This window comes from Papaver somniferum, chromosome 10 (genome assembly GCF_003573695.1).
Source record: "Papaver somniferum cultivar HN1 chromosome 10, ASM357369v1, whole genome shotgun sequence".
NCBI lineage: Eukaryota > Viridiplantae > Streptophyta > Magnoliopsida > Ranunculales > Papaveraceae > Papaver > Papaver somniferum.
In genome coordinates, this window is record NC_039367.1 from 154,373,858 (window position 1) to 154,392,885 (window position 19,028).

The 19,028-nt window shown below is 36.4% G+C and overlaps 3 protein-coding genes and 2 long non-coding RNA genes across 6 annotated transcripts; 4 read left to right on the forward strand and 1 right to left on the reverse strand.

Moving 5' to 3' along the window:
- Positions 1–527: 527 nt before the first annotated feature.
- LOC113317023 lies at positions 528–1,968 on the forward strand. The gene is made up of 3 exons (XR_003343183.1): positions 528–801; positions 1,013–1,105; positions 1,599–1,968. It is a non-coding gene; the product is annotated as an uncharacterized LOC113317023 (long non-coding RNA).
- A 2-nt stretch (positions 1,969–1,970) lies between these two features.
- On the forward strand, positions 1,971–2,907 carry LOC113317022. Its single transcript, XM_026565175.1, has 3 exons — positions 1,971–2,095; positions 2,362–2,583; positions 2,789–2,907. The coding sequence occupies exons 1-3, from the start codon at positions 1,973–1,975 to the stop codon at positions 2,852–2,854; spliced, it is 411 nt and encodes a 136-aa protein (XP_026420960.1). The 5' UTR covers positions 1,971–1,972; the 3' UTR covers positions 2,855–2,907.
- Positions 2,908–3,458: 551 nt separating this feature from the next.
- LOC113314953 (PITH domain-containing protein 1) lies at positions 3,459–9,223 on the forward strand. The gene is made up of 9 exons (XM_026563273.1): positions 3,459–3,607; positions 5,642–5,722; positions 5,948–5,997; positions 7,199–7,276; positions 7,548–7,605; positions 7,695–7,744; positions 8,311–8,419; positions 8,578–8,639; positions 8,798–9,223. Exons 1-9 carry the CDS (start codon positions 3,524–3,526, stop codon positions 8,835–8,837), a joined length of 612 nt encoding a protein of 203 aa, XP_026419058.1. The 5' UTR covers positions 3,459–3,523; the 3' UTR covers positions 8,838–9,223.
- Positions 9,224–10,171: 948 nt separating this feature from the next.
- LOC113315048 lies at positions 10,172–12,429 on the reverse strand. The gene is made up of 4 exons (XM_026563358.1): positions 11,972–12,429; positions 11,174–11,821; positions 10,754–10,853; positions 10,172–10,220 (listed from the first exon to the last, which is right to left on the reverse strand). Exons 2-4 carry the CDS (start codon positions 11,458–11,460, stop codon positions 10,206–10,208), a joined length of 402 nt encoding a protein of 133 aa, XP_026419143.1. The 5' UTR covers positions 11,461–11,821; positions 11,972–12,429; the 3' UTR covers positions 10,172–10,205.
- A 578-nt stretch (positions 12,430–13,007) lies between these two features.
- On the forward strand, positions 13,008–15,484 carry LOC113317898. 2 transcript variants are annotated; one of them, XR_003344113.1, is made up of 7 exons: positions 13,008–13,144; positions 13,266–13,297; positions 13,549–13,646; positions 13,818–13,860; positions 14,055–14,135; positions 14,562–14,661; positions 15,079–15,484. It is a non-coding gene; the product is annotated as an uncharacterized LOC113317898 (long non-coding RNA). The 2 variants fall into 2 exon arrangements; XR_003344112.1 differs by lacking the exon at positions 13,266–13,297.
- Positions 15,485–19,028: the final 3,544 nt, after the last annotated feature.

Consider the following 19,028-nt stretch of genomic DNA (forward strand, 5'->3'; position numbering starts at 1 on the left):
TATCAGCTAGTAGAGCATCGTCCCGATAACGTGTTGTGATATGAAAGACAAAGAACAAGGGACATAAAATAGAGGGGAAGAACAGAGAGGTTCCTCATTCACGTGTGTATGTTTATAAAGGCTTGAGACTTTATTTAAAGAGTTTATGTACTTGATGCCCAAATAACGGGGTCCCACTGAAATAGACATTTACCAATTAAATTTCCGTTTATAACAGAAAGATCTATTTTCATTGTTTAATATGTGGCGAGTTTTCAATACCAAATTTATATGACTGAAACGAATTACACACGTAGATACACAATTTCGAATTATTACCGAATCCCGAACAGCTAACCAGATTTTGGACATACCGTACCTTTTACAAATCCGAATAATACTCGTATGTAGTGCTGAACAGAAACCGAACCGATAACCGTAACCGCACCGATAACCGCATAACCGAACCGTAACCGCACCGATAATCCAACGGTCGGTGACGGTTTTCATTTTAATAACCGTTAGATTTACGGTTCGGCATACGGTTTTACCCATAACCGCAAGATAACCGCACCGAAAAACCGATTAATAGGGACCGTCGATTAGTTTTTATCTTGATTAATCCTAGCCGTCTAGATTAAAGCCTACACCATATATATTTCGGAACCCTAATTTTTTCAGAAGTTTTCATCTCGTTTCTCTTCTTCTCGGCTCTCGCTCTTCAGTCTGAAACCCCAGTCGCCTCCACCACCAGTAGAACCACCACTTTGATCTTTTAAACCACCTCCATCAAGAGCACCACCACCTCCTTGGCTCTATCTAGTAAGTAAATAGATCCCCTGTTCTATTTCTCATTCTCGTTTCGATTGATTTGTTTGTTTTTCAATTTCTAGGGTTTTTTTTTTAATTATTCTTCTGTTAGGACTTAGAGTTTCTTTCTTCGAAATGGTTTGCTTGTTGTTTTGTGTTTATCAATCAATTTCTTTTGTCAAATCTTATTTTTCTGATTACAGTCATGGGTTTTTTATTTTAGGTTTTGGTTGAGTTGAGGGGAGGAACTCAAGAAGGAGTCTGAAAGCTATTATCATTCAGTTTGAGTTAAGGGAAGGAAGGAGTCTGATTACAGGTAACTACTAACTAGTTCAATCTTCATTTTGACTTGTTCTGTTTGATTGATGTTTTGAACTTAGGGTTTATTATTGTGAAAATATTTTGAAAAAGGTCAGTTGATGTAAAATGAAGTGATTTAGGATCTGTGATTTGATATGGTTGAGTACTGATATGGTCTAATGTTGAATGATGTAAATTATTTCGAAAAAGGGGTTTAAATTTTTAATGGGTGTCGAATGTTGATATGGTTGAGCACTCTGAAATTGCTGTGCAGTGGCAGTGTAATTTAAACTGAAATTGCAAGTGCTAGCTAGCTAGCACTCTGAAACTCAGGGTCACTCTGAGCTAGCACTCTGAAATGTATTTCTAATTTAAACTGAGTAACACGGCAGTGTCAAATGAAGTTTAGTTTCATTATCAAGTTCAGAACTAACTTGATTGTTTAAAGAAATATGAATGCTTGTATTAAGAAGTAAGAACTAACTTGTTTACCTTTGGTTGTTTGGCAGGGTAATGATTGGATCAAGTTCAGTTTCATTATCAAGCTGCAAGATGGCAAGTGCATCTCCCTCTCCATCCCCTGCAGCTGGGTCTACTGATGTGACACTGTCAATAACACCTCAAGTTGATGCAACAAAACAAGAAACACAAGCTATAGAGCAGGCTACACAGGACCCTGCACCTGAGGTTGTACCGAAGAAGAAGGGGAAAACTAGATCAAAAGTTTGGAATGACTTTGTAAGGCTCAGTGAAGAACAAGCTCAGTGTAAGCATTGTAAGAAGAAATTGCAAGCACATAGCAGAGGAAATGGCACTTCCAGCATGAAGACACATTTAGGCACATGCCCTCAGAATCCCAACAAGAAGCAGAAGGGTCAGAAGAATGAATGTTCACAATACTCATCCAAAGTCAGAGCTTGAAAGGTATTTGCTTGATGACTGTGAAGCATCTACCAAGGAGTTTGATATTCTAGCATGGTGGCAGGCTAATAGTACCAAGTATAAGGTATTTGCTTAATCAACTCTTTTAATAAATTTCTTAAACTAGCATGGTGGCAGGCTAATAGTACCACGATCTTGGTGATGCTTCATTTTCTTAAACTCTTTTAATAAATTTCTCCATTTGTCAGTACACATACTTGGTGATCCCAAATTTATTAATAATCTTGTTTCTTCAGAAACCCATGTTTCTGCTCTTTTCTTTGGAGGTCTCATTTCATGATCAGACCCACTACTGTCAGCTAAAACCATTTGCTGTTGTGGTTGTTTAAGGTACTATCACTAATGGCAAAGGATATTTTAGCAATACCAGTGTCCCCGTTGCTTCGGAATCTGCATTCAGTACTGGAAAACGCATTCTTACTCCATGGAGAAGCTCGCTATCTGCCAGGACAGTTGAAGCACTTCTCTGTACGCAAAGCTGGTTGCATAAACCTATCTCTCTTGATTTCCTATGTGACTACGTCCCTGATGACAATTCCAACATTGAAGATGGTAATGGAATCCCTTCTCTTTTGACTTGAAATTTGAATGAGTGTATCTTCTTTTATCTGTTAGTTTCTCACCTGCTGTAACAACAACAGCAGCAATCATAATTCATATTCAGCCAAGTGTTTGTATTCTTCTTTGCATTCTTGTTGTTTTTCTTCTTATCTGTTAGTTTCTCTTATCTTATTTCTTCTTGTTTTTCTTGTTGCAGAAATTTTGGGGAAGGATGAAGATTAAGGAGATTGGCTTGAGAGATGGATGGACTGCAGTCTTTTAGCTTTGGTTAACTTGAGAAATGAAGATGAAATGGATGACTGCAGTCTTTTTATGTTATTGGCAACATCGTTTTCTTTTAACTTTCGATTCATCAGACTTTGGTTATCTTTTAGACTTAAGACTTTGGCTAACTTGTTTGTGAACTTCAACTTTGATTATCTGTAGACTATGGTTATATTATCAAGATTTAAGTATGGCATGTAGTATCAGTTTATTAAGAATTTCAGAATATATTTATATACAGGTGCAGGGTATAGGTGAAAACCGAACCGAACCGTAACCGAACAGTATCGGTGCGGTTAAAAACCGAACCGAATACTGAACAATTTGTCTACGGTTTCAATTGTGATAACCGCAACGAACACGGTTATTTGAACGGTTTTACCTATAACCGCACCGAACCAAACTTCGTGCAGCCCTACTCATATGTTCACCGTCCCGTAAACTATGAAATGCCAGGAGCTAGAGTACCACGTGGGATATGAGGCACTTCCAATCAGAGATTCAGAATCCAGGTACAAACCGAGTGCCGGTTAACAAGTAAGATACCCCCGCGTACTTTAGCATAGACACTTTTGCTTTTAACTTTCACTAGAAATTCATTTCTGAGATTTTCTCCTTCTACCTTTAGAAACAAATTCCAGAGAAAAGAGAGACAGTGAGTTGCAGAATGGCGTGTGTTCATGATCATAGTTGTGAGGATCACGATTGCTCATCTGATTTTTCTCTTTACAAGCACATAGACCTTTCCAAGGTTCGTTTCTCCTTTCCCCATTTATCTGTTTTGTATTTCCAATCCCTAATTTTTTTTCTGATATTTTTTCAGTTTTTTATGTAGAGATTTTGGGAAAATATGGATTTGTTCTGAAGTATGAGATTATTGGATGGTAATTACCAGTGTTATTAGGGTATTGATTGTATTAAACGATTATTATATCGGTCGATTAGTGGTGGATTTTTGCCTTTCTGAATTGAAACTGATTTGGCAGATTACTAGGGTTTTCGGAACTGTTTGAGATAGTGGATGTGGTTTAGTCTCGTTGTTTTTCAATTAGTTGAGCTGCTAAGGAGCTTAAAATCTCTCTCAAATAGTAGACTCATGTAACTTCATTCCTTTTTCAATTTTGTTCAGTCTGCAGTTCTTTAAAATGTCAACGGGTACGCCTGGGTCCCTTGCTTCGGGTTAGTTAGTAGAGAATTTTGATTTTATCGTAGAACATGTGAGGTTCAAGGCTTCAGGGATAGGAAGCTGGAGGGAGAGTAATTGGTAAAAGGGAAGATTTAGTTTGTAATAGGTATGCCTAGGAAAAACTTGATTTGGACTTGGAGTTGTAATTTGTATGTTTACTGCGTTCCCTGGGTTGGCTGGCTGGAGTACTAGAATCTCTTCTTTGCTCTGTTGCTAGAGATAAGAGTGGCATTAGCATGGGGAGGGCAGGAACAACCTGTGTATTAGTTGATGTTGGTAGACGTCGAATGTCGAAGAGTTAGAATAGCATCGGAATAGATCAAGAAATTGTTGCCTATCGAAAGACCAAAGGTCAATGGTAAATACAGTGTTACAACTTACAATTGAAGGTTTCAAAAGGCTTAACCATTTCGGTTATCTTCACTGAATGGAATTGAAGATACCCAAAATGGCGAAAGCTATTGAAGTGAATCATCAGATTTACCGTTTTTATGTTCCATTGCTGGATAAATAACAACACGTCCAGCTCAACAAGTGTTGGACCAGGAATTTGTGTTTCCTTTAACTTTTTTCTATTTGGACCAGGATTAGTTGATGGTAATTGCCAGTGTTTTTAGGGTATTGATTAGATTAAAAGATTATAATACCGATCATTTAATGGTGGATTTTTTAGCCTTTTTGAGTTGATGCTGATTTGTTTTTCTTTCTTTTTTTAATTACTCTAGAAGATTACACACTAGGGTTTTTGTGATTAATTGTGCTATAACCCAGACTCATGTAGCTTTATTCCTTTTTCTGTTTGCTTTGGTCCATATTTCAGTTGTGTTCAGACTGCTGTATTTTAGATGTCATAGGTGAAATTGCTTTCCTGATTTCAGGGTAGGTTGTACAGAAATATGATTATATTATAGAAGATATGAGATTCAAGTCTCAAGTGCTTCTGGGAAGGATATTGCGTATGGGAAGCTGCAGAGAGAGTAATTGCTATAACGTTAGGGTTACTATTTAATGGTAGGCCTAGGCAATTCGATTCGGTAGTGAGTCAAGACATGGATGGTCATTGGAATTTTTATTGTATCCATTCGGCTGGTTGGCTCGGGTACTTGAATCTCCTCAGTCCTCACAGCCTTGTTGCTAGAGATATAAGCGGCATAGTACGGGGAAGGTCAGGAACAACCTGTATATAAGTTGGTGTTGGCAGATGTCGGATGAGGAAGAGATGAAATTGCACATGTAGACTGCTTGTCTGTGTTTTGTTTTGTTGGATACATGATGTAATTAAAGAGACAGGAGATAATGTTTCTTGTTAATTTTCAATGATGCATCTTTGAATTGAATTAGACTCCTAAGGTCATTGTTGATTATGGGTTGAGATAGGATTTATGCAGAAATTTGAGATTAATTTATGGTAGTACCAGTGTTTTTCTATGGTTTATTAGTTGATTAGATTGTCGTCAAGTATTTGATTCTAGGATGCTGATTATTGTATCAAGTTGCTTTAGTTTAGCTTCTGAAATGGGAAGGATGAATCTTGAATGCCCAGGGAAATGAGGTTGTAGAGCTACTTTAGTGATTTTTCTTTTGATGTTTTGATTTTAGGTATCTGCTTTAAACGAAGCAGTTCAAGGAAGTGCCAAGTCAGTGTTTAAAGCTTGGGAACAGCGTCTCGATATATCAACGGTATGTGTGTCCAGTGTATTTTGTTAGGCAGGATTTGTTTGAATTTAACCCGGATCGTTTGTGATATTATGTCTGAAGTGAAATAACCTCCGTTACAAACTAATAACCAGATATTATATGAGATGTTCGCTTTAATTTAATGTAAAGAGATATCCTTGATGAACAATAACTTGTCAAATCACAATTGTTTAGTACATATTTTTTATATTCTCTTTATCATAACAGGGCCTTTTGGAAAGCAATGATGGTGATCCCGAGTTAATCGTTTTCATTCCGTAAGTAATTGCAGTATCTCTACTGATTGTAGTTGAATCATTTTGATTATAGACCTAAAGCAGAGTTTTCGTTCTCCATTTTGTTTTATATATTAATGTTTTATTCAGAAAGCAAGCAATAATTTGTGTATAGAAATACTACACAGATTGGTATAGAAATGCTACACAGATTGGACGCTAGAAAGTTCTCGTCTTAGGAAACCAAAAATCATAGAGGGAATACCAAGATTGTGTAGTTGTCAATGCTTTAGATTTTTTGGTCGAAGCATCAGCATCCATGTTGTTGGCAATCTAAACCCATAGATGAAATCGCTTGCTTGAAATTCAAAAAGAGCTGTTTGTCATCTAACAGCAGGACTAGCACTTGCAAGCATATACTCACATAGGTTTCATTCAATGCATTAATTTTTTCCTTACTATGACATATTGTAGCTTCAGCTGTTATTCTCTTAACTGCATCCCATGATGACATATATTTTGTCTTGCTTGCTTAATTATTCTAACAAGGATATCCTTTGACTCCCTGTAGTCACTAGGCATATCTCATAAACCTAGCTCACTTTTCTTAGACTACGAGTGTTACTAAAACAACCAAGGTAGCTTGGAAAAGGATTGCGAGTGATTAAGATTCTTTGACTAGGCAAATGTAGTTGCAGGGTCAGGGTTTAGTTGTTCAACGAAAAACTTTGTAAGAATTTGCTTTTCAAACATGCCATAAAAGAACAATTTAAAGACTGGTTGCCTAAAGTCGAGTCCTGTCCCAGTTTGATATCCAGTCAGCTCATTTAATAGCTATTGCGGTAAAACTGAGAACAGGGAAGCAATCCAAACTATTATTTTGAACTTACAAGGAATGTGTAAGTGATCTTATTTATTCCGCACAGAGAACATGGTATAGTTTTTAGGTTTAGATTTGATCATTAATAGGAACCATATTTCCGAGCTATTTAATTTGGAAAAACTTTGTGCATTTAGCATATGCTAGTTTGTTATTGTCTGCTTTGGCTGTTTCTTGTAATATGCTGCAGTAACTTTTGTCTGTTGCCAAATTCGGTTTTACTTTTTCTTTTTTCTTTGATTTTCTCTTTCAAATTATTATCTATGTGCGAGTTTGAATACCTTCCACATATCCTATGGTCATCTTTGACAAGACATGGTATTGAGTTCTATATTTGTTTTATACCCTTCAAATTCCTTGCAGATTTACCTCAGATGTTAAGATCAAAAGCATTTCTATTGTTGGTGGTGCTGATGGAACAAGTCCCTCAAAAATGAGAGCGTGAGTTCGACCTCTAAAACATTTCTTTTGTGCTTTAATGTGTTTGGAAGTAATTTGTTTCCTACTATCTATTTTGATATCTTGTAAAACTGATCCACTCTCCAACCGTAACTCCATGTTGTCTCAAGCTTACCCGATTTTTCAGTTTAATGGCTTTTTTCTTGTAAACATCTTAGGTTTTGCATGTCAGACATCTATGTATTGTTCGTGCATTATAATTTGTCCTCGCCAGATTTCTTGAAATACTAACTTGGTTCTAGTTGAAATCTAGGTTCATTAATCGAGAAGGTATTGACTTTTCAGATGCCCAAGGCATGCAACCTGTTCAGGTAACTACTCTTAGCATTATCTTAGTTATTTTGGCTGCAAGCTCTCTGTTTCCAGTTAACTAATCAAATGTTTCCCTGATATCATCAAGGAGTGGGATTTAGCTGAAAATTTGCAAGGCATATTAGAGTACCAAACCAGGTTAGTAAATCGTCCTGATCATTGTTTATTAACTGCTTTTATCTAAGTATCATCTTATTTTATCTGTTATTCATGTCTTTTACTTGCCATATTCTTACTCATTTGCATATATAGAATTATTTCTTGAAGTTATACCTTAACTAGACAATCGGCATATTTTGAAGAGTTGAACTTGTAAAAGACTATTTTTAAGCAAGAACAGTTCGTTATCACTGAAAAATGGGACAACTGAACTCATATAACCAAACGGTTCAAACATTAACTAAAATGTTTAAGAATTCCACAGATTCTCTTACAATGAACAACCATGACTGAACACTAATTTCGTAAAAGAATTTCCATTTACGAAACATTTTAATTCACTAAAAAGTAAAAGGTCAGCGAGTTTGATGAACTAGATATAAGGATTGATCACATTTTTACATGTGTATCTGCCCCATGTTCAATGTAGTAACAATCATAAGTGGCTTAACTGTATAGCGATTTGTTAAATTGATCATCTGCCTAATTTTATCATGCCATGGTAATCCATGGCTCTAATGTTCTCTCATCTTAAACTCCATCAGGTATTCGAGATTCCAAAGCGTGGGCAGTTTGACTTTGCATTTCCCTGAAAATTTTGATGCTGATACAACTCGGATACACTACATTGGGTTAATGGGTGAAGCAACACAGGTAAATTTTTAGCCAGTTTTGGTTTCATGGATTTTGTTCTCTGATTGTTACGAAGATTCTCATGAATGAATATGTCGTTCCTATAGATTCCATTTTCTCTGATCCACCTGTAGGTCCTGTACATCTCATTGATAACCATTATTTTTTTATTTGGATAGTTAAAGAGGGATGTTATCGCAACTATTGTTTACGAGGTTATGCCCAGTCCATCTGATCACAAGTAAGTCGATGCACTTTTTGCTTGAGTTTTTATTTGATTTATAAAACTCAAACAATTGTCTGTGCGAGTAATTTATCGTTTTACTAAACTGCACACTGTTAAGGGTCATCTAGTTAACTTTCCGTATAACTGACAAAATGTTGCTGTTTTATGAACAGGACTAAAGCTGAAAATGGAGGTGGTCTTTCGAGCGTTTGATTACTAAGCAACTAGTAGTCTCGTCAATAGTTGTACATAGAGACGCGGGGCTTCTTTCTTGTACTTTATAATAACACTCATGTGAATACTTCAGTCTGGTTCTTAGGAATTTTGAACGATGGTCCGTTCTGTAATGCTTCTAGTTACGCAACAAGAATTGTTATTAATCACACAGTGATATCAGTGAGAGACAATTTGCCAAGACATCTTTGGACCGAAATTCTGCGTGTTGGAATCTTCACCAGATTAGATATGATCCAAGGTATTGACAGGCCCAGTAAGATAATAATTGGTGTGCAGGTTTACGTCAAGTGAATATGTATCCATTGCTTCGTCAGGTTAACGTAGGAATTGAATTTTCAATGATGGTTCATTTTCGTAACGCATCCATTGCTTCTACTATTCTGTTTGCATATTATGATCATTAGTTATATGGTTTGTGAATTGGGAAAATTAGGCGCAGACCAAAAAAAATAATATTCTCATTGTCAGGTCCACAATTAATTTTAGGTACTGTGACACCCATAATTATATAAAATTATTAAAAATGTATGCATGACGGATTATGCATCCGCATGACGGGTTATGCATCAGGGGTATAATTGGGAACGCAACTTGGATATAATATATCTAAAAATCCGCGCCTTGGAATTTTACAAATTTTATATTGTTGGAAATCTTTTTAAGAGAGCTACGCAACGAGTACAAACAACAGTATCAAATTTTTGTTTTTCACGAAAAATCGGAGGTGATCATCATTTTAGGCAAAATTTTCGAAAACTTGATACATAATCATTATGCAGCCACCAAAAAAGATGCATAACACAATCCTCAGACGCATAATGAATTATGCAACCATTTTCTCCACTGCATAACAAATTATGCGTCTGCATAACAAAGTTATGCATCTATAACAAGTTATGTAGCCATTGTATTAGTGCGTACATAAAAAATTGATGCATAATGCACTATGCATCTATCTTCTCGATGCATAGAAGATCGTGCAACAATTTTTTCGATGCATAATGCATTATGCAGCCATATTTTCGAATGCATAACAGGTTATGCATCCATTTTCACGACTGCATAGATATTATTGTAGGTGCATGACAAGTTATGCAGTCTTTGTTTTTGCTGGTTTTAATAGTGACAAAAAGTTGATGCATAACGTGTTATGCAACCGTTTTCTGGACTGCATAACAAGTTACGCAACAAATTTTGTAGATGCATAACATGTCACGCAGACGTTTTCTAGACTGCATCATCAACTCCCACACAAACCAATCATCTTCTTTCATGTTTCATCAACTCCCATACAAACCAAACAACATAAACACCTTTCCCAGTTCTCAACAACCAACAACATTTTCACCTTCTTGTAGTCTGAATTGCATACAAAACATAATTTGAATCAGAGTACAAAAATCCCTGAATTTAGTTGATGACAAACTCCAAGTACAACCCATCTAATATATTCAAGTTTACAGCAGTATATCAATTTAAAATCCTAGAATAGGTCAAATTTGAGAAGTACAAAATCAATGTCAATGTAATGGTGCGACAAGGGCTTTGCACAATACACCATCCAATTAAGAGCAACAACCAGTTTGCTTCTAGCAAATAAAACACTCTAAAATGATGCAGCGGGATTGCTACAGAACAAAGAACAATATAAGGTATCTCTTTGTTTGCTTAATAAATGACAACAAAATGACAAATTCCATTCAAACCCCTACAACAGGGTCTACTTTGCTGAGAGATGTGTACAGGATAAGAAAAAACCAATTCAGAACTTTATTATCAGAAAACACAACCTCTGAAATGTTACATATATTATGGAATTGTCACAGAAACTCATCTAACCAAGTGTATGATCAAATTTACCACAAAATCTCAATTGCTTGTAGACAGCTCACCTTGATGAAACCGATCTCCTTGGCATTGCTACGGAAGCACTGCCTGCGACACATCAGTCCATACTTTCTGATGATAGCATGTGGATTCCCACACACGCGGCTGCAAAGCAATATACAAACACAAACAAATTAGCTCCTTAGTACTTAACCTCCAACAACAACAAAAAATCACCAACCTACACCTCATACAAAAATCTCAAATTGAATCTCAAAAAAAATCACCCCTACAACCATTAGCTATACACAACCAAGAGAGTTTCCGCAGAAAACAACATCCACAGCTAAGTTTTCAACCAATAAAAATAACTTTTCCCTGAAATTCCACAATTACTATCCTAATTCCTTAATAATCAAACCCATATATGTCAATAATGTTCTGATGACACTGACAAGAGAATGAATGTAGTTTAAGTCACTTACTATTTACTCGAAGTTCTCAAGCTTCCTTGAGCCCTGCTAGCTAGTTGCAGAAGACCATCGTCTGTAACCCACTCATTTAATGGATGATCAGTATATAAAAGAGCATCACCCCGGACGATGCAGCGCAATAATTTGCAGACGCTTCGAACAGACAGAAGATCTTGTGAATTCAAATAGCTAATTAAGGGAAAACAACAAACCCTTAAGACATCCTCATCTGTACCCAAATCACTAGCAATCTCCCTGGCATGCTTCTCTATGATTGCTAGCAAACCGAGTATCATCATTGTCCAACTCAGAAATAAAATAAATTTATTTTAGTTGAAGGAAAAGAGAATTTCGTTTCTCTATGAATGACTCAAAATATAGAATGAGAAATTTATTTTGGTTGAATAACACATATAATTCCATTGAGTCCACCAGCAACTAACAATGGATTCCCATCAATATTACAAGCCCAACTCAAAGTATAGAATGACTCTTCCTTCTGAACTAAACAACACATGACCAAACCAGACATGCATCAGATGGTAGCTGCATCTTCGTTCAAAGAAAAAAAATAAGAAAGAAATCTTTACTTACATCTTCATCAACATAAAACTGTAGAACAACAATCACTCCTCCTTCAAGGCATTGGTAAACATTTATCTGAAAAAAGCATAAAAATCAAAAATTTAGGGACTTAAACCCTAAATTGGATGCATTGACAAAAGTTGAGATTATCACAGTATTGCTAACCCAATTTTGACCAACGGTACCAAATACATTGAAGTAACGAGAATCAACAGTATTACTAACCCGATTTTGACCATCCCTGATTCGGGGAAATAACTAAAGCCCTAATTCTTTCACAATCAGCCACAAACCCAACTCGAATCTTCCATACAATCCACAGAACCTTCTTCATAGCAGCAACTCATCCATCTGCGAATCCGCTCTAAACCCATGTCTTCTAAATCAAAACACAGCAGCAGAATCTTATCTTCCATCTCTATTTCATCATGTGTTCATCACCATCTCAGACCTCCCAAATTCATCAGCTGCTCAGCGATTTATTCAAACCAACCCCTAATTCAAATTCCACTCCATCTGATTTATCTCTGCTGTTCTCGATCTCATTCATCTCTCAGTTTTCTTGGAAAACAATGGCTTGAAACTTGAAACCAGATCTAGAATAAGAAGACGAGAAGAAAACGCTCTCGAATCTCAAAGCTCCTTCCAGATGAAAAAGAAACAAAGTCATAGTGCAACCTAGAGAAAATTTTAGTTCGTAAAGCTCCTCCGGAAACGAAGACAAAATATAAATGAAAGTATAATTTTAGAAAATATAGGCGAGCCAGTAATTTTTGAGGAAAAATTGGGTGTGGTCATGAAGTTTTCCGCCGGTGGATTTCACGGTGGAAAAAATCTTAAAAATGGGCGTGGTAGTAGTTTTCACTTGTGAATTATTAATCATCATACAGTAATCTCCCATCAATTAAAATGCTAAGTCATATAAGCTCCCACGTCACACGGTAAGGATGTTGGCGAGACTCTATTGGTCGAGACATTAAAACTTGGGTTACACTTCGTTCAACCCGATATTTAACCGATCGTTAGTAACACCGTCAACATAAAAGTGAGTAGACAATACTTACCTTTCAATCTACAGCTAAATAATTAATTACATTTGGTTTACACCAAATACTTAACTGGACGGTACCAACGCCAGTTAGGTAGATAATACTTACGTCAATAATCAAACCTAAAACCTAAAACGACTTCCACCTCCGATTACCTTTTCTGATCTAATTCTCTCTCTGTTCTCCTTTGCCAGCTCACCAGACAAAGAAGATGAAGAAATAATCGAAACTCCAAATCAACAGTGGTGCGTAGAGTTGGATCCCTCCATTCGAACCCCAGCTACGATATCCTTAATGAGTTTAATTTAACCGGCGAAGTATTTGAAGGAGCCCCATAATCCCACTAAGTGTAAGCATCTCTAATCTTTATTATTTTTTTCTTTTTCTTCACTTTTCACAGTTGAAAGGGTTTTGGCCTAGTTTAGTTACTGAGTGTGGTGTTTATGATGTTCTCTATTTCGGTCTGCAAGGCTAGGGTTATGATCTTCGTGTTCAATTCAAGGTATGATGGCTTTAGGATTTTTATTTGTTTATTGTCACAAGATATATTTTACTTTGTTTAGCTTAATCGAATCAGTTTTTGGGTATTATGGTATTAGTTACTTTTTATTTGGAAATTTAGGGATTTAGGGTTATTATTGAATTTGTTATTCTAAGTTATATCCCTTTTGGATTGGGTCATGTTGGTTATGATTTTAGCTTAGTTAGGCTATTTATATTCTAATTACATGTCTCCGTTTTTCGACAATGTAGCTCATATTTTTGGAAGAGCACTGGGTGGGAGTTGGATGTGGTAGTTCCTGTATGTACGAAAGCTTTGATTTCATATGACTCTAGAAAGAGCTTTAAGGGTAAATCAAGGCCAAACCAATTGAAATTATTAAACAAATATATATACAATTGAAAGTTTCAAATTTTTATATTTAATAAGGTTGAGGCTTTTGCTTTTAATTTTGTTTAGTTTTTTTCTTTCTTGTTGTTGTTATTTCTTATTGCTGCCAATAATGATTTGATAAGTGAAGGTGATGAATCTTAGTAATCAAGGAGGAAAAAAGATAAATTCGGGTAAGTTATAATGGTAATATTACTGATTTTACAAAACTTTAATGGGTTCAGTTCTTGGTGTTTGGGTTTGATAGTTGATTGCTATCTATGTTTTGTGTTTGTATACTTTGATTTACTATTGGATATTCTTGAGTTGATTTATGAAGTTCAAGCTGACATCTTAATTGGGTTTAACTTATTGACTTCGTTTGCAGGGGAAAACAAAAATACTAATAGAACTGTGCGAGCTGGATAGTGGAACTCCTTAGTGTTTGAACTCATAACCTTTTTCATTGGTATTCTTCTATGCCACTTTCTGCTTTATTTGTTTTGTGAATTTTAGATTCTGCAATAGATCCAATTTTTGTAATGTAGCTGCAACATGACCAGATAAAGCTGCTCCAGTGGTGTGTGTTGCTGGAATAGATTGTGTTACTATTGTTTTACTATTGGATATTCCTGTTACTATATTCCAAGAAGTGAAGAATCTGATTACCTGCTGTTCAATTTTCTGAAATAGAAAAAAAACTAAGTGACTGTTTTAAGTATTCTGAAGTGAGCAAATATTTTTTGTTTTACCCATCACTGCGTCTCACGGATACTGTTTATATGGTTATATATGCTCACTTTTGATTTAGCCCTTTGTTTGAAAGGTTATCCTTTACCTGACGTTATATATGGTTATCTATGATACGTATTTTTTCATGGCAACGTTGCTGCAGGAAAAAATATTGGTTCCTGCACAAGTGTATTAAGCAAATATACCAAGTGATCATACATGGGTTGGAGCTGTTGCTGGTGTTATTCCTTCACTACCTTAGGGTAATTTTTGTTCTGCGTTTAACTAGCTCTTAAAAAATTATTAATGTTCTACGCCGAAATGGATTTGTCATTGTACATAGGTGGTTTTAGGACAATAATGTCTCCTCTTGCTAAGCTGTAAAAAACTTGACCTTCATATTTGTGCGAGTTGCGCATGTCGGTGGATCTGATAGGAGCTGCTGCAAGTGTTTTCTCTTTTAGTTTTGGTTCGATCAAATTTTCAAAAGCTAAATACGTTAAACTTTATATATCTCAAACACATCACAGTTCCTTTGCCCCGATGATCGATTCCTGCATCACCATGTTATTTGAACATTTACCATATGTAGTCTGTCGAGAGTGGTTTTAGGATATAATGCCATTTAAACATTTCTGTAAAATGTAGTTATGTTAAAATTCGTAGATTGATTATTGCAGGTTTGTTCCGGAAAATGGCGAGAATGTGAATAGACTCCAACAGTACGTGATAGGCTGACATTTTATTCAAGGAAGTAGGCTATAAGGCTAACTCCTATGGGCTCGATTGGACTGCTAGATTGACCAAAAAGTGTTGCAATCATGAAAAAAGTGTGGGAAAAAAGTTAAAACTCTATCTGGCTACTTCTCTCTCCTAAAAACTGCTCGCAGTTCAACTATCAGCGAAATTAAAAAGCCGAATAATTCATCGTTCAAAAAATGAACCCAACGCTGAACGATTCAGCGCTAGGCGAATATTCGGGATAACCGCTGAATGGTTGAGCGCTGACTATTTTATCCTGTGACAACGTTCAACTACTGTTTACACAGTGCTATGAATTTTAAAGAAGCACGTACCCCACTTTGAAATTTGAGAGCTACTGCATGGTTTATGTAAGCTATGTTTGCATATTTTATTCGAGGGATGTGCATAAAGAATGGGCAGGTAAGATTCAAATGTGATTGTGCGCACAATTGACCATGCTTCATCCTACACGTGGCAGCTAAAGTGTCTATTTCGTGTTCTACAAAAAGAATGAGTGAGCATTCACTTGTCCCGGTAACCCAAAATGCGTCCTGAAAGCGTTGTTCCATTTGGCATTTGGTTATAGCGCTGTTCCGTTCAGCGCCCAGTGCTGTCCTGTTCAGCGAATATCTGATGGATTAGCACTATCATAAGATTTAGGAGATTGTCCATGCTGACGTGAATGGCCAATCTAGCAGCTAGATATCTAGTCCATAAGACTAAGCCTAAAACCGAAGGAAATCAGAATGCTTTCGTCTTCTTCTGATGATTTGTCCCTCTCTCTTGAACACATCTATATTCTTCATTTTGTGTAACAGTGGCATATTATGGCAAGATTTTGAAACTAGGCAAGTTCAAGTTCCTTTATTGTAAAGTTCATAGTAACAATATACGTATGGCAGTCATGGATGTAACATTTTCATGAGGCTATTTAAACTTACCTTCTCTTTCTAGGAATTACTACTGATGGCCGAAAGGTAAACATTCCTTTTCCAACTATTTTTTTGTCAACAAATACGGGTATTATCGGTGGCTGCAGAAAAAAAAACAATAGTGTAGGAATAGACAACGTGGAATGAGTTCATTAAACAATGGAAGCTTATCCAGTTATCCTCATGTCATCCTTGACAACTTCAGTAGAAAAAAGTTCATCCTAATCTAAATTTGTTCGGATTTTGTAATCAATGGGTGCATTTAATTGAAACTCATGTGTTGTTCTGTTTTGCAGCTCCGCTAATCTTTTAAAACCAGAACCAACTTAAAGGGAAGGAGAGTGCAGTCGTTTGTCATAGGCAACTGAGTCTGCACAAATTACCCCGAGATATACCCAGCCATGATGGACTGTCAGAACTGAGCTATGGACTAAATATGCATGTTACTAGGTAGAAAAGAGGAATCTTTTTGGTATTGTTTAGGTTGAGACAAAGTGGTGGTTATGCTGATTGTGGAGATGGGGAGGTACTGGAGAACTTGATAATAGTATTTGTGATACAGGGTTTTGTTTTACTGTTTAAAAAGTTTTCGTAAGATGTTGATTACAGTTATAACAAGTGTTTAAATGGAACTCTCTGCTTTTGTTAAACAAAGACAAAAAAAACTATTACCAAAAAATAAAAGGACAATTATTTTTCTATTACTATTATTATTTATTTATTTATTTTTTTGCACCAAATCAACAATTCAGCCACAACAAATCAAAAATGCATCATGACGGATTGGGCCGAAGCCCCGCGACACTAATCAAAAACACATGTCACACTAAATTGCATTCCTCCGCCAAACCAAATCAAAAATTCGAGGAAGCAACAGGGCAGGAGGCGAGGCGAAGCCGAACTACACCAAATAACAAATGCATTGCAACTGGGCAGGGTGAAGCCCCGCAACACCAAATAAAGCACAACGTGACGAGTCGAAGTCACGTCACACCAAATCAAAAATATGGTAAAAAAGAAAGAAAGATGGTAGATGATTTTCAGGTCGGCACGATGCATAGCACGGGCACAAAATCTAGTATCAGTGAAACGATTTGGGGAGCCATTTTGTAACCAAGTTTCTCAACTGCTTCCCACCCAGTGTTGCAAATTGGAACCGGATGTAGTTCGTAATTAGATATGATCCTAAGTATGGGCAGGCCCACTAGATACAGAATACTGTAGTATTTCTCTACCCTATGCATTAATATCTCGTTCAATCTTAGGCTACTAAGGTTTTTTAGGTCTTTTTGTCATGGCTGATAATCTACCAGCAGCGAGATCATAATAGTATGCAAAACTTGGCGAAATCTCATCTACAATGATAAGTCCTTCGCCCAGATGCACTCCCGTCGGATTTATGATTACGATTCTGCTGCTGCTGTCTAGTAAGGCAAGTTTATACAGTTATTCGAATGCATTGTTTGATTTGTATCTCTTTAAATTCCGACAAAAATATCGAAGATCCGATCTATATATGTAATCCCTTGACCAAAGAATACGCATATCTTCCAAAGTTGAGCGTGAATGACTTGGGTTCTAAAGATTATGTTAGGAGCAGGTTCGGATACCACCCTTCAACCAGTGAGAGTATAAGGTCGTACGAATTTATCGTCGTGCCCCACGACCCAACAAGAATAAACCCTTTGTTGGACGTGTACACGTATACACCCTAGGCAGTGTCAATGGGTGGAGAAACACAGAATATCACCTACCAATTGTATCTACCCAATTCTAAGGAGATTCTTGTTGACGGAGCTCTTCACTGGTTTGATGAACAAGGAAATATTGTGGCATTTGACTTAGCAGATGAGAAATTCCACGTCCTCCCAAACCCTAATAATAAAATAACGGCTGAATTGTGGAACCGGAAATTTTTAGAAAAAGATTGGGATAACACTCACCCCAGTTTTGAACTTATGGTCTTGGTTGGTTGCTTGTGCATTATCGATTCAGTAAGGGAGGACTCTAGATACGCTATATGGTCATTTAAGAAAAGGGACGACCCATTAATAAACAGTATGAAAAAAAGAAAGAGGATGCTTGATGATGAAAACAATGCTAACCAGGAGGAACATTACAAGTGATCATGGAGTTGGAATGATGATCTAGCTTTTGGCAGGGCTGCCAAACGTTATTATCATCGGGCAAAATCATTTATATACCCATTTGCCATTTTAAAGTACAGTACCAGAATTCTATATCACAACAATCGTTACAGTTACTTGCGTCAAGAGACTAAAGACCCCAGGGGTCATCATAAAGAAAGCTACCGAGGTCTAGTTTGCGGATACGAGAGCTACCAAGGTCTGATCAATTTGAATAAAGAAAGCGAGTCTACGTCTGACTCGGATTGATTTACCAGCTCGTTAATGATGCAACTTCGAGATACATATTTTGGTATCACTTAGAACTTTTAATATTTCGATACTGATATAACTCAGATACACTATATTGGGTTAAAGGGTGAAACAACACAAGTAAGTTTCTAGTCCATTTTTGTTCATAGAATTTGTCCTGTGATTGTTACGATGTTTCTCATGGATAAATTTTTGGTTCCTATAAAATCCATTTTCTCCAACCCATCTGTAATATCTATCTCATTGGTAACCGTTATTTTATTTGGATAGTTAAAGAGGGATGTTATCGCAACTATTGTTTACGAGATTATGCCGATCACAAGTAAGTCGGTGCATCTTATAACAAAAGTGTTAACTATTAAATAAAAAATGCTGTTTTTTTATGAACAGAAAAAAAGCTGAAAATGGAGGTGGTCTTTCGAGCGTGATTATGATCGGATAGTGATTATGCTGATTTCAGTAAATAATTTGTCATTAGTTCTTTGTTCTATTTTAGAAACTGATTCATTTAATAAAACTTTGTCAAGTAACTAACCACAAAGAACAAATGACCTA

Coding starts and splice junctions, on each gene's coding strand:
- LOC113317022 (XM_026565175.1), top strand. CDS start 1,973: ATGAATGTTCACAATACTCATCCAAAGTCAGAGCTTGAAAGGTATTTG. Junction 2,096..2,361: donor CTAATAGTACCAAGTATAAG/GTATTTGCTTAA, acceptor TGGTTGTTTAAG/GTACTATCACTAATGGCAAA. Junction 2,584..2,788: donor CAATTCCAACATTGAAGATG/GTAATGGAATCC, acceptor TTCTTGTTGCAG/AAATTTTGGGGAAGGATGAA.
- LOC113315048 (XM_026563358.1), bottom strand. CDS start 11,460: ATGATGATACTCGGTTTGCTAGCAATCATAGAGAAGCATGCCAGGGAG. Junction 10,854..11,173: donor TTGAGAACTTCGAGTAAATA/GTAAGTGACTTA, acceptor ATTGCTTTGCAG/CCGCGTGTGTGGGAATCCAC.
- LOC113314953 (XM_026563273.1), top strand. CDS start 3,524: ATGGCGTGTGTTCATGATCATAGTTGTGAGGATCACGATTGCTCATCT. Junction 7,606..7,694: donor AAGGCATGCAACCTGTTCAG/GTAACTACTCTT, acceptor GATATCATCAAG/GAGTGGGATTTAGCTGAAAA. Junction 8,640..8,797: donor CCCAGTCCATCTGATCACAA/GTAAGTCGATGC, acceptor TTTTATGAACAG/GACTAAAGCTGAAAATGGAG.